Below are 14449 nucleotides of genomic sequence, written 5' to 3' on the forward strand. Positions count from 1 at the left end.
CCATTCCTATCTTATGCATCCTTCTGTTTATAATCAATTAGTTTTTCTTCCCGGTAATTATGGCTTTGGTAGTTTAGCATAAGATAAACCAACATTTTAAAAAATGCGTTCTTCCTCTTCCAAAGTGTTTTCCCAAGCTCACCTGGATGGATGAAAATTTTTTTGACATGCTGCCACAAGTAGAGGTTCGCTTAGGACTTGAAAATGCGTTTCTAAATACCTTCAGCAAATTCTCAGTCTCACATTTATAGTAGTCTCTGTCCTCTTCCAATGTCTTAATAAAGGCATCAAGCCTTGAAGGTGTCTTCCCTTGCTCTATTTCAGCTTCTGTTTGTAAAATAACCTGCATGTGCAAAAATGAGAGAATTCATTCACTGAAATAAAACTTTTGTAATAAACGATACTTCAATGTAAAATGGATAAACACACTCTTCAAAATGAAGATGAAGCAGATATCTAATTAAAATAAATATCCATTTAATACTTTAAAGTAACTTCTCAATGTCAGTATTTTCTCTTTTTTTGTTATATTGCAGAATATGTCTGAATGTCCTTCTAAAACGGATCTAACAGGACAGAAAAGGACATAAAAGCTAAATATTAATTAACTTGGAATATATCTGTTCAAAACTAAGGAGGACAATTAAGTAGATTTGTATTGGAATATCTAATGAATTTTTAAACATGAAAGAAATTAGGCCACTATGTTTGCTTAAGATCATGAAAGATGCATTTTTGAAATGGAAATAAAGCAACGTGCAAGGAAGTATAGTTGAAATCCAGGAAGTCATGTAGGGGCCTAAAACAGATTTTGAAGATGAATTGCAATTCCAAAGTTCAAAATTGCACACCAAATCCCTCTCCGATACAATCTATCTGTTGGAAGTGCCTGGACTCATGAAAATTTAAGCACCTAGGGAATAATAAACTCTGCAAATTTATTATCTTTTTAAAGACACATGCAGAAGTAGCTCTTTAAATCCCTGAAAAGTTATAAATTAATCACCTAAATCTCTCAGTGAATCTAGCTCTCAAATCCCAAACTTTATGGCTAAAGGATCAAAATCTTTCCAGGGTAATCGCGCAGTAAGCTCTACATGGTCAGAGCATCTTTGCTCTGTGGCATAAGCTCAAATATTTTATACAGGAAAGTAAAAAAACAACCCCTCCCACCCCCCTGAAATTTGAGACGAATCTTTAAATTACAGTAAGAAATTATTATCTTCAACACATTAAAAAATTCCCTATCACTTTATACTGGAAGCAAGTGAATGAGTCCACTTAATAAATTCAAATGTTAATTTAAGTTAGATTTACCACTGGCAAATATTTCTACAATTACAACATTGTATACATTTCAAAATATTCCAACAGTATCGCTACACCTTAACATTAAGATAAAAATTTTGAAGAAAAAGTGTTACTTCTTTCTGTTTTGCAAGTGATTTACAAGGTATTCAAAACAGTTATATGCAATTTTGTAAAAAAAATTAAGATTCTCAAAAGCAAAATAATTACAGGCTAGTTGCAAAACAGAAACAGATTCCCATCCATCTAGAGACAGCGAACTACAAATGAAAACAGGTATGTTTATCCATTCTATAACTTGTCTGTTGTCAGTGAAAACAAAGCAAGTGAAATTCACTTGTACGAGTATTAATTTCATGTGGAAATGACCTCATTTCATAGCTACATATATACTAAGGATACATGTTTAACTCACAGATTTCAGTGTTTTCACCGTGTGTTCCAGCTTCTTTATCTTGTTCTGCTGGTGTCGAATTTGAATCTACCATAAAGAAATTGAGAGCAAGAGATGCATTAATTTATTATTTATAGTGCAAATCCAGCATTTTAGCTCAACTGTTCTAGTCCAAAGAGGCATTTCGTACATGTCTAGTTTGGCTAGGCTGAAAACATACTATTTAGTAGCAATAAACTTAATCTAGAAGGGAATCAGTTAAAAGTTTTATCTTCAGATGCAGTCCAGGATTAGGAAAAACAGTAGCAGTTGAGTTACTCTCAGATGAGTGAATGAAAAAGGAAGCATGGGATACCTTTTCCCAGAACTGTCTTACCGAGAAACTTTTGAAAACAGTTTGACTATACCTGTGGGCTAAAGAAATAAGTATGTAGTTACACTAATTGCAAACCAAGAATATGCTTTCTCCCATCTGACCAGTACTACTAAATCACATAATTGCATGTGCATAGAATGCAATTTGCCATTATCCTGTGGAACCAAAAGCAGTTTTCACTGAAATTTTAATCCTTGAACCATTCTACACTTGAAAAATACCACACTGGCCAGAACCTACTCCTCCTTCATCCCAGCAAATATACTTCAAAGCAGAGATGAAAGCTAGAAATTCAGCCGAAAAGGTCAAAAAAAACCCCCACCCAATCAGTTCCCCATAATACTAGCAAACATTAAAATATCACTGCACAATATTAATTCTAATGGGTAGATACCTTTGCTTCTTCAAGCTCCTTATCAGCAGTATTCAATAGCAATTCTTTTTCCAGCTGCTCAGATAGTTTGCCAATTACAGTCAGTTCTTTACACAGATGATCATTTTTACAGGTGAACCTATCCACTTGACTTTCCACCACTTGCTTCTTATCAAGCAGTTGTATGACATGTTGCCTTAGCTCATGGTTTATCTTCTTCAGATCTTCAATCTATGAGGACAAGGAGGAAGAAAGTATTTTACTTCATCTTCAAGGATTCGCAGGAAATAATTCATAATAAGAAGAAACTCCATTGTTTGCACAGGCTGATCCTGTAATGCATGAGAAATCAGTATCGCTGAATACTGAATTCTGCAAGGTGCACTTGATTCTAAAAGTCAGAAAGTTTTCTTCAGATACTACTAGCAGTGCACAAAAAGACCTGAAAGATGCTTTGTGACTAAAAGCTTTTTGAGTGGGCTGTGTTCCTGTGACATTCTGTAGTATTTAATTTTGCCACTTCTTCTGTTCAATGGGTATGCAAATATATTAGGGGAGTCAATGAAGAAATTATGAATTTCTTACATTGTTGTTTTATTTTTATGTTTTCATCAAGCCTGATCCAGCTAATGCTACTGAATTAATAACAAAGCACAGTTATAAACCTGAAAACGGGGTAATTATGGAATGGTTGAGTGGAAAAGTAGTTTTTAACAAAAGAACAAACCCACACACAGAAAGCATCCACAAAGGGCAGTAGAGACAGCATCTGTACATCCATGTTTTGGGATTCCCGCACTTTTATTAAGTTATAAAATTTGGGTAGAATACAGCTCTGCTATTACTGGAGGAAGTTCACAACGAAGCCTGCTTTACATGGTGGGAAGAGGAGTGCTAATGAAGGGCAGGGAGGTTAAATCCTACTCTGCATCTGAATGTACAAACAACACTTAAAATGACAAAATTGAAGCCTGACTCCGGTCTACACCCTCAAGCCTCAAGTAACTGACTACACCAAAAGTGGTTTTGTTGCTCCATACAGCCAACCTGTATCATATCTCAAGGGTCTTTTCCAACCTAAATGATTCTATGAGTCTATGATTTTCCCCCCTCATCTTCTCTTGGATAACCAAGAAAGTTCTAGCAAGTGCTCAGAGATACCATATTTAGACTACAAAACTAAGGATTCTTCACGGAAAATACCATTTTAGCAATTTATTCTGCTTTATACAGGCAGGAATTATAATTTGAGCATCTTAACTAATTACAGTTGTGCTTACAATGCTATATGATGAAAGTGGTCTGTAAGCAGACAAAATTACCGATCATTTAAGGCTTTATAGACTCAAAAAACAATACCACACTATCAAAAAATAGTCATAGCCTTAAAAAAATCATGAAGTACAAACAGCCTGCACTCCTGTCATGTCACTGCATTCTGCTCTAGCTCATGACAGCTTGATATATAATATATATAGCAATATAAACTGGGGAGGGAAATGCTACCATTTAACTTCCTAGGCACAAAAGGATGCAGAAAAGCATCTTTTTGTATTTCAGCTATATCAAAATAGAGGAAATACACGATAATAAGAAACATGGACATAACTTATGAATTATCTCTCTCTGTCAGCATCCTCTCAAATATAGAGCAAGGCCAGAAACATTTGTAAGTGTTCAAATTCTATTCAATTCAGCTGAACATAGGGATACGGAGCTAGTTATCATCAACTCACAGTATTGCTGCTTATGAGCCACAGTGAGACAGGGCAAGTGGCAAGCACTCCAGTGCCTCACAGTGCTATTCAACACCTGACAGTCTGCTCCTCTTACAATATGGGAAGTAGCCCACAGGTTTAACAACAGAATATGAACATTCAGTTGCCCGCCAGCAGAAGTTATCACCGCCGGCATGACGACAACAGTTTCTCTCCATGCTCAGTTTCAAGAGTTTCAAGGAAATTTAGGGCAGCTGGTTCACTGAGTTTTTTCCCTACCACATTCAACTTCATCTGAATGGAATCTCTGCCACCAAGTATCAGTCTGACCATCAGCCTCATGGTGTTTTTAAGCATCAATATAAGTGTCAGTTTTGTTTAGGAGTAAGATGACTTAATTTTGGGTATCTACAAAGAAGCATTTCTAGAAAGTGACTCCCATGATCAATTTAAGGCATTCATCCTAAAATTAATCATGCCTTAGGAGTACCTCTAACAATAAAGACAGCCTAGACATCTCTATTACAGTCATCATCACCGCTGACACATCAAAATAGATGAGGTGAATCCCATCTTAATATTCTGTCCTCTCTGAAAGAGGCACTCACAACTTTCTCCAGTTATAGACATTGCCTTAGTCTTTCCAGAAAGGGAAGAGAACAGATCAGAGGAATTTGCAAGCTATTGGTACCTTCAGTACCTCGCTGAGCACTGGGGACTCAGATTTAGACAGAATACATAGTTATTTACTCACTCACAATACTACTTTTACTCAACTTGTGAAAGAGAACTTTTTGAAAGACATGATAATATTTACATTTCCTAAGGTAACTATTATTTATGCTTGCCTTAAAGTGGTAAGATTTAATTACCGCTGTTGACACATTTCACCACCATCCTCTGAACTGCGATAACACAACCCCCTTCCAACTGAGATGAAACATCGCACCAAGACCACTCTAAGCTTCATGCAGCACTAAAGACCTTTGCAGCAGGCCAAAAGAATTCAGACTTAGTGAACTTTCTGGGCTGATTAAGTCCCCAAAACTGTTTTTGAGTCCCAGGTGTTTCAGCGATTAATTTAAGATGCTCCTTTCCTCCTTGTTCCCCACAGTGCACACAGCACCAGTACCCGCAACGCCCGCACCCCCTGCGCCCTGCACCGCCGCCCTCCGCACCACTCGCCCCCGGCCGCTCGGCGCACACCCGCGCCGCGCCGACCCCCCGGGGCAGCCGGGTGGGGCGCCGAGGCGAGTGCCGCCGGTCTCCACCTTGGGGCGACTCTCCGCTCTCCCCTCCCGGCACCCCGGGGAGCGCCGGGCGCTCATGGCGGCTGCCCGGGCCAGGTGAGGCACCCGCGGCTGCCGCCGCCCGCCCCACACGCTCACCCGCCGCCGCACCCGCTCTCCGCCCCGGCCCAATGGGGCGCTCTCCGCGCGCGCTCTTCGCCCCCGCCCCTCCGGTCCGCGGGGGGGCGCCACGCCCCAACGGCTGCCTCCCTCCGCGTTCCCTGGGCGCCTGGCAACGGCCGGCGTGCTGCCGCGCCCGCCCAACCGCCCCTCTCCGCCTGCCAAGCGGGGCTGGGGAGGCAGGAGGTGGCGGCGGCCAACAGCGGGAAGGGACAGGAGAGCCTTGCGCTATGGTTTGCCTGCCCGGGGCGCGCCCCCACGTCTCTGAAGGCTATCTCCTCAGCACTGGGGACGGCCCGCGGCCCTCTGCGCCAGCAGGCAGCTCCTCGTCTCCCCACGGCCGTGGTGGGGCGAAGCTTTCCACAGAGGGAGCACAGCTGAGGCGGGAAGTGGTTCCTCTTCTTCCAGGTAGCTGAGTGAAAGCCTTGGCTAGACTGGATGGTTGTGAAAAGCCGAGGAAACCCGGACTCCAGCTCTCCCCCTGAAGGAAAAGCTATCCGTAACCATTACATTCTCACGATATTGCCCTCCCCCCCGAGGCTGTCCCCTTTCCTTGGGCTGGGAGTCCTGCAGGACAGAAGCCAAGCAGCTGCGATGGATGTACCAACTTCTGGCACAGTACCAGCACAACAGCTTACCTAAGTAGCTCTGTGTAGCGAGCATGCAGTCTCTGTATTTTTATTCTCTTTAATCTTGCTTTCAAAGATGATTGTAGTAGCTGTTGTCCTTATAGGCGCGTATGACTGAAATGCTTGAGGCCAAAACAAATGATAGGTTAGAAATAAACCTAAAAAATTGTTAAAAAACCTGAATTAGAGGCCAAAAAATATAAGAACATATGCACTGTAAAATCTTGTACAAAATTATCAATAAAACTTTTTCCATTAATTCTGATATAAATATTTATAAGCACTGTCTTCATAGAAATTTTAATTATTTCTCTCTCTACTTCTTTTCATCTTGGGAGGTTTTTGAAGAATCAAAATTAAACTTTCAGATATCAGGTTTATGACTTACAGCATAGTTCCTCAATAAATGTTACTAAAGGCAAGAAAAGGTGCTCATATTTCTTTTTGGTTTTAAATACAAATGAATATTGAATGACTGGTTGCTGCTATATCTTTTTGAATGGCTTTTTTGTTGCGGGGGGAGCTAAGCCAAGCCTCTCCTCAGGCGACATTATGTTCTCTCCAGATCTCTACAGATAAAAAGACGACTTCCTCAAATAATAGTTCAATTCTTCATCTCTCCCTGGAGACAATCTGCCAATATCGCAGATTGGCATACTCTGACATACGCAATACCTCCCTTTGCTGGTTTGAGTGGAATTCTTTGGTTTTAAAGCACCCTTAACTACCTTTAATTCAAACCTCCCTGGGCCCATCTGCACACATGCAGCGTAGGCCTCACCCCTGATTAATCCGAAAGCCTCAGAGAAAGACAGGGAAAAGCAGCACAGCAATGCTTACAGGTCAGAAGATTTCAGAGACAAAGCCAAGCAGCCGTGCTTTGTCGGTCCAGCCCCAGGAGAGAAGACGGGCATTCTAAAACTGCCACAGCTGATCACCCAGGACAGACAGTGAGCTCAGGGAGCTCAGCTTGATGCCTCTACTCTAATTAGGTTTATCTCTTTCAGAAACTAATATCCAAGGAAACACTTTTACAGATGAAAACTCCAACAATTGCCATACAATCTCTCTGGCTTGACAAGAACAAAACAAGCGTTAAATAAGAAAGAATCTTGTGAAAATAGCCTTCCTTTAATTAAACCTTATCTTCTATCCAAAACCCATCTAATTTACATATTTATTTGTAAGATATATGTGCCAGTTGTATTGTCCAGAATAAATATTACCTTTAACATTACACTTGTTTCTTGACAGTGTCAAGCATTAGCTTCACACATATGATAAACCCCAGTCTGAACTCGTTCCTGTTTTTTAACGCTAGGACTAACATATTAACTGGTTTACAAACATTGTAAAGCTAAAATGTCAAGGTATTACAAGGCTAATTACACTTTCTGTATTCCACTAACAAAATCATATGAAAGAAATGACTTATGTTTTCTTATACCCCAAGACAGAAGTTCTTTTATACAGCGCCTCTAGCTGCACACCTCTTCTTGGAATAGCACAGACAGGGAGAAGAAGACTGGCCCCTTTGAAGGAAGTGGTGTGAAAAGGGTAAGGAGGCTGTGTGAATCCTGTGGCTCCTGTTGCCTGCTGGTGTCTGGCATGGATATTCACAGTCCTTGAAAGAGGCTGCTTTAGGTAGTCCCAAAGTCAAGCTGAGAAACCGGAGAAAAGGTACCCTCTTCCCTGTCAGGCATTAGCACAGATTTTATATTCTGGAGGCAGTGCTGGGAAAATAACAGGGTTTTTTTGGCAAGCTGCCACTATCAAGCATTCATGGGTAGAGCTCACCTTTTTGGAGATTAGGAGTAATACCTCTGAAATATGATCCCCACGCAAAGACAGAGAATAAATTGGAAGATTTTAACTTCCAGAAAAAGAGCAAGAGAAATAGTCTTTTTCTTTTCCTCTCCCCATCCTGGATTTCTTGTAAGTCTTACTTTCTGATTTTGGTATGGCGGAAATCATCAGAGAAGACTCTGTGTTATTACATTTGTCTCCAAAAGAGATGTGAAAAGATAGCATTTCAGGTTTTCATAACTTTATCAAAATTATTCTTCAGGAAAATTCATTTTAGGAGTAACATTATATGTTTTTAGTTGGCATTGTCCTGGTATGTCTATGGTTTTCTCTAAGTGACGTATGGTAAGTTCTGTCTTAAATGTTAATGCTGGTTAATGTTGTGCAGAACAGTTGCTTTGCTTTTTGTGTACCAAACAAAAATTGTTGATCAAAGAAAGAATGAAACTCATAGACAGGGTTGTTTTCAAAAGCAAAAATAATAATCACTGTATTTTGCAGATATGTGATTTATAGGATCATAGTTAAGACATAAGAAATTTTAAAAGCCCAATCCAGAAAGGTTATTATTTAGGTCCACAGAGAAGATGGCATTAGTATAGCTTTGCACTACCTCTCTTACATTGACCTCACCCTCCAAAACTCACAGCTTCCTACATAATGCAGTCCTCACTAGACTGACTGAAGAGAGAAATAAATCATGGTGTGTACACTTTATCCATTGGGAAAGTATCAGATACCACACCTGGAAATTTGGGACAAATTAGGCCAGATATGGAAACATTATAGTTTGTTCCAAATTACATCGATTGTTGGGGCTAGGGCCGGCACCAAGGATGTGTTTCTGTAGCAGAATGCATGGCCTGTTTAAGGAGTCAGAAGGACACTAGTCCTGATAGCCAACATAACATGGCAGAGATGTTTTCTTGTGTTGATGTTAATTTGACAGACTTGCCCCTTTCTTGTGTTTCCAGCAGAGGAAAAAACCCAATTATTTTAACCTCATTATTAGAGTAGTCACTGAGCTGGGAAGTTCAAGCAGTTTACCTTGACAGCAGTGTGAATGCAGTAAAACATGAATGCAGAATTGCTTATGGGGTAGCTGGGCCATGAGACTTGAAACCACAGCAACAGCCTAAGTCTGGCTTATTTACTGGCCCATGAAAAACAAAGACCTCAAGTCATTACAAGGAGGTCTTTGTTCTAAGGTGGTTCTAAGGACTGACAGAAAATGGGGAAAAACTCTCTAAAATGAGTTGGGAGAATGTTATATTTCTAAAGACTTTTAAAAGTTTGAGATTTATGATGAGAACAGCAGAGCTACGGTGACCAGAGTACCTCTTACTGTGGAAGTCCAGTTGGCAAGCTGGATACTTAAAGTCAAGTCTAGAAAGGTGTTATCTGGGTCCACAGGGAAGAAGATGGCAGCTTTGTTATGACTTTGATCAACCTCTCTTCTGCTAACATGAGCCTTCTTCCCCCCTCTTGCCCCAATCACATCTTCATGCACAATTCATCTCCTGCTAGAGCAAATGAAGAAAGTATTAAATCCTCTTTAGGCTGCTGCCCGAGGCTCTGTGAAAATTAACATCGGCTATGCAGATGGACATTTGCCTCAGACTTCCATCACAGGAGAGTAGCCCAATGGCTTCGGGATTCCTGCACACAGAGACTGAGCCCAGAGTTGCATTCGTGGAGAAATACTGGAATAAGCTTCACTAAGGTAGTTTTTGCTGTATCCTACCATGGGATATCTCTCTATTCTGAGATTCTGTGTGTCTCTCAGGATCTTCTGCTGGCTTATAATGTAACATCATCCTGTTTATAAATTCATACTTTTTGCTTATTGCCAGAATATTTCTAATTATCTTGCTGCGTTTGTCTTCAACAATAGCCACTTTTCAGGAAAGGTATCTATTGCTGCATGTCTATTTTATCCTTCAGCACATCAGAAACAGACCTACGGCATTTTTACCTGTCCACCTCGTATTCTGCACACTTTACATTTTTAGTAAATTCTGGAACAGAGAGTTGCCTTGGTTAGGCCCACAGTTTTCAACTTGAAAAACACAGTGGAACAGCTCACAGTATGTTTTTAGTGACACCCCGTGGCAAAAATGAAGGAACGACAGATTACGAATTTCCAAGAGTTAAGTGCCAAATCAGAAACAAATGGTCCCATATTTTGTTTGTTTTTTATTAACATTAAAAGTCCCACTTCCTCTGACCAGTGTTACAATGCCCAGGTTCACTTTTGCATTCTGCCAACTATCTCAAAAGGTGATCTTTCAATATTTGGAACACTAAATCAACACATTTTTATGGACAAATTCCACATGCTTTTTACCTATGCATTACAGAATAGTTCACCCAGTGAAAAGTTATCACCAGTCTAGTTTAGCAACAAGTTATGCCCATTTCAAACTGCTTAAAATAATTGCTTTTTTCTTTTTTTTGTTTTTTTAATGTGATAATACAACCTGCCAAGTGCTGGGGCACACATCACGTCAGGCTCCTTTTACTCTGTTTCTCCCAGTAATCACCACCAGCACATATGTGATGGTTTGTTACTTTTTGCTCACCATACTATACCCCCATGTTTCTTTTAGGAGTTTGGTAAGGAACTGTCATGCTCTTAACAATGCAGTTCTTCACTAGGAAACCCCAAGCTCACATCTTTAATCTCTGAAGCCTTTCACCCTTTATCCACCTTCTTTCCTCCTTCACCTTCCAGGGAATACAGCTGTTCTAGTACTGTTGCTTCAATCAGAAGGTAAAGGCAATTCAGGCCACATCATAAACAGTTTTCTTTATTGGTAAAGCAAACATATGAACACCTCATACCCAAAGCCAAACTGCTTCCTCAAATAATTTTACTGTTTCACCTGAATAAGGATATCGACTTGGTGTTTCTTCCTAAGCCACCAATGCCTAGAACTGGAAAGAAGAAAAATTACCTGTAACTGTTCCTCTTCAAGAGGAATAGTCTATGTCAATTATCACAACCCCCTGTCGCACTCTTTTTCTCTACAATTCATGTCTTGGGACTCCAATATTGAGGAAGAATGAGAAATAAAAGCATGTAATGTACCCTTTATGAATACATGTACACCAGCAAGGGGTATATAGCACATATTTGCCAATATAGATACTACTGTGGATAAAAACTTCAACTAGTAGCACTGAGCGTTGGCCCACAGTAGTTTAAATACAGAGAACAGCTTGAAGAAGAGTTATAGCTAAGACTTTAAGAATGGCTTAAATCAATGCAAATCTGAAGACAATCTGCTGCATGCAATACATCTTTAATTATCTAGTCTTTGATGACTTCTAGCCTGTTAATGAATTATGCTATCAACATTTAGTTTCTGTATCTTCATGAATGCCGTGGACAGTTTCTATGTATTTGACAAGCCCCTGTGCATTTTTATTAACTTGTTTAGTCTCCCTTTGAACTCATGAAAGCTTCTGGCATCCAGAACATCCTGTGCCGACGAACGGCACAGCTGGGCCTTGCACGAAGAACCACCCGTTTTATCCGTTGTGCATCTGCCTTCTGCCTCTTGCTGGCATGATCCGATGCTTCACAGTTATCGTGCTGGCAGAGGCAGTGAACATCAACACTGACCTACTTAACACCACTTACCATTTTAGAATCTCTTACCACAGGAGGTTTGGTTTGGGTTCGTTTGTTTGGTGGGGTTTTTTTTTTTTTTTTTAAACCAAGCTGAAAAGTCTTAACTTACTCAGCTGCACGTTACACAGCAGCTGATCATTCTCGCTTCTTCTCGGCTTCCCCCAGCACGTCCCGGCGGCGGTGTGAGAAGCGGCACCCGCACGCACCGCTCCCCGCCCCCGAGCGCCGCTTTCCGGGGTGCCACCCGCTCCCCGCAGCAATCACCTGAGCAGCAAAAGCCGCTTACAGCCCCACACCACCAGCGGGGCGCTGTATTCCCTTCCTTCCCGCCTCCCTCCCCAGCTTCACCCGGGCGGCAGGCCCACGCACCGCGGGGCAGCCCCACCGGCCCGGCGCCCGCCCCCAGCACCTCTCACCTCGGAACCGGAAGGCGTGCCGCAGCGCGCGGGGGCGGCCGCCGCCGGCGCTACCAGGCCTGCAGGCGCACGAGCGCCGCCTCCCCCCTCCCCGCCGTGAGTAGCGACTCGCGCCCCGCGCGCGCAGGGCCGGCCGTTGGGGGCGGGCAGGGGGTGTATCGCCTCGGTCGGGACCTGCTGCCGCTCGGGCTGCCCGGCGCTGAGGGGTGGCCGCCGAGGGGAGTCACTGTGGCAGAGGGAACACCTGCGCCAAGAGCGAAATGGCGCCCGGGACGGCAGCGGATGGTACCGGCTCCGGTAACTCCGCGGGGCTTGCCTCGCCTTTCGGTTGGGCGCTGCGGGCTCCATGGCAGCAAGCCCTGCGCCTGGCTGGCTCGTCACTGACCCACCAAGCTCGTGAACGTGTTGCGCCTGTTTTTTCCTATCAGCTCAATGAAAAAGAATTAATAAAACTGGACTGCTAAAATTAAGTTTAGCGAAATACACAAAGTAAAATTGTATTAAGAAAACTGTATTGAGTGAGTGGAAAACACACAGTTTAATTCCATTTCTTCCTTTGGTCTTTTAGGCCCCAAGGACTGCGAGGAGAAGCTACTCTGACAACCCCAGCTTTTATGTTAAGCACACATTAGGGTTTGAACGGCATCACTAGCTTCAAGAGGAGAAACATGCCTTGTCACTCACATCAGTTCAGGAGCATTGCTGCTTTGGGAAGAGCATGGCTGCATCATGACTGCCACTAGCATTTCATTTCTGTCGCAACAGCAGGTTATGCATTTGCCACATTCAGCTTTACCAGATCAAGCATTCCTTCCATCTGCTGTCCAGTTACTAAAAACATGGTACTCCAGTCATCATTAAAGAACTGCCTTCAGCTATCCTGCATCCTCAGGACTCCAAAAGCTGTCTTCGGAAGCACAACTAGTGGAGGCCTCATTATCCAGTCTATTTCTAATGATGTTTACCAAAATCTAGCTGTGGAAGACTGGATCCATGACCACATGAATTTAGAGAATCGACAGGTCCTTTTCCTTTGGAGAAATTCCCCTGCTGTGGTAATAGGGAGACACCAGAATCCCTGGCAGGAATGCAACCTCAGGCTATTGAGGCAAAAAAATATAAGACTAGCCAGGAGAAGAAGTGGAGGAGGGACAGTCTACCATGACTTAGGCAATATCAATTTGACTTTCTTTACACCCAGAAAAAAGTATGAACGAATGGAAAACCTGAAACTAGTTGTGAAGGCACTGAAAGCCTTGCGCCCCCAGTTAGATGTACGTGTCACTGACAGATATGATATCTTGCTAGATAGGCAATACAAAATCTCAGGTACTGCTGCAAAGCTGGGAAGGACAGCTGCTTATCACCACTGTACCTTACTCTGTAATGCAGATAAGTTTGTTTTATCTTCTGTGCTAAAGAGTCCTTATAAAGGGCTAAAAAGCAATGCCACTCCTAGCGTGCCTGCCTCAGTGAAAAATCTCTTTGAAGAGGATCCTAGTTTAACTTGTGAGATGCTCCTGGATGCGATTGCTGAAGAATATGCTACGCAACACCAAATAGATCATCGTATCACCTTAATAAATCCAGCTGATGAGACTGTGCTTCCTGGAATTAATAATAAAACTAAAGAACTACAAACCTGGGACTGGGTGTATGGAAAGACACCGAAGTTCAGCGTTAACACTTGTTTTAACATGGTCTATAAAGATTCTGTTCTTGACATTAAAGTAGATATGGATGTAAAGCACGGAAGGATTGAAGTCTGTAACATTGATCTGCCAGAGCAGTGGCTGCCACCAGCACTGTGCAGTGAACTCGTGAAGAGCCTTACTGGCAGCAAGTTTTGCCCAAATGAAACCACTACACTAGCGACAACATTACTAAGGGTGTGTCCACAAGATGATGAGTTGCACAGCAGGTGGAATCTGCTATGTGAGAATATGATAATGTTGATGTGACTTGCATTTTGAAAATTTAAGTTAAACTTCTGCTGCTTTTTAATTTATTGAAAACAAAATTAAAACATTAACTTCTACAAGCTGAATTTTTCTCTTATTAGTCATTAAAGCTGTTAATCTTGTGCTTTTGCTTAATATTACCTACTAGCGATTAGATTTCACGCTGCCTGCACCCGAGGTTCCCAAACTGTAGGATGTAAGCCACTGTAATAGGCTGCAGCCCTGTATCACTCCATGCTGACAGATATCATCGCTGCTTAAACCAGGGAAAATGGTGGAGGCATCCCAAACTGGCTCTGTAGCAGAATAATACTTCTACATTAGGAAATACACTTGCAAATACAGATCTAGAAGAAACGGGTTCCTTATGTTACCACCTAGGAGAAAATTTGCTACTGAAAGGCGATAGCGAACTGAAAATG

The 14449-nt window shown here is 42.1% G+C and overlaps 2 protein-coding genes across 2 annotated transcripts in view; one reads left to right on the forward strand and one right to left on the reverse strand.

Annotated features, from left to right (window-relative positions):
- The window catches only part of TSGA10 (testis specific 10), a 44320-nt gene extending 30083 nt beyond the window's left edge, over window positions 1-14237 (reverse strand). The window contains exons 1-5 of the mRNA XM_075135202.1: window positions 14169-14237; window positions 9352-9533; window positions 2473-2682; window positions 1724-1789; window positions 143-343 (exon numbers count right to left, since the gene is read on the reverse strand). Coding sequence (XP_074991303.1) covers window positions 143-169 — 27 coding nt within the window. The 5' untranslated portion in view covers window positions 170-343; window positions 1724-1789; window positions 2473-2682; window positions 9352-9533; window positions 14169-14237. The remainder of the gene's footprint in view (window positions 1-142; window positions 344-1723; window positions 1790-2472; window positions 2683-9351; window positions 9534-14168) is intronic.
- Window positions 12076-14113, forward strand: LIPT1 (lipoyltransferase 1). Its single transcript, XM_075135216.1, has 2 exons — window positions 12076-12162; window positions 12635-14113. Exon 2 carries the CDS (start codon window positions 12906-12908, stop codon window positions 14025-14027), a length of 1122 nt encoding a protein of 373 aa, XP_074991317.1. The 5' UTR covers window positions 12076-12162; window positions 12635-12905; the 3' UTR covers window positions 14028-14113.
- Window positions 14238-14449: the final 212 nt, after the last annotated feature.

This window comes from Calonectris borealis, chromosome 1 (genome assembly GCF_964195595.1).
Source record: "Calonectris borealis chromosome 1, bCalBor7.hap1.2, whole genome shotgun sequence".
Taxonomy (NCBI): domain Eukaryota; kingdom Metazoa; phylum Chordata; class Aves; order Procellariiformes; family Procellariidae; genus Calonectris; species Calonectris borealis.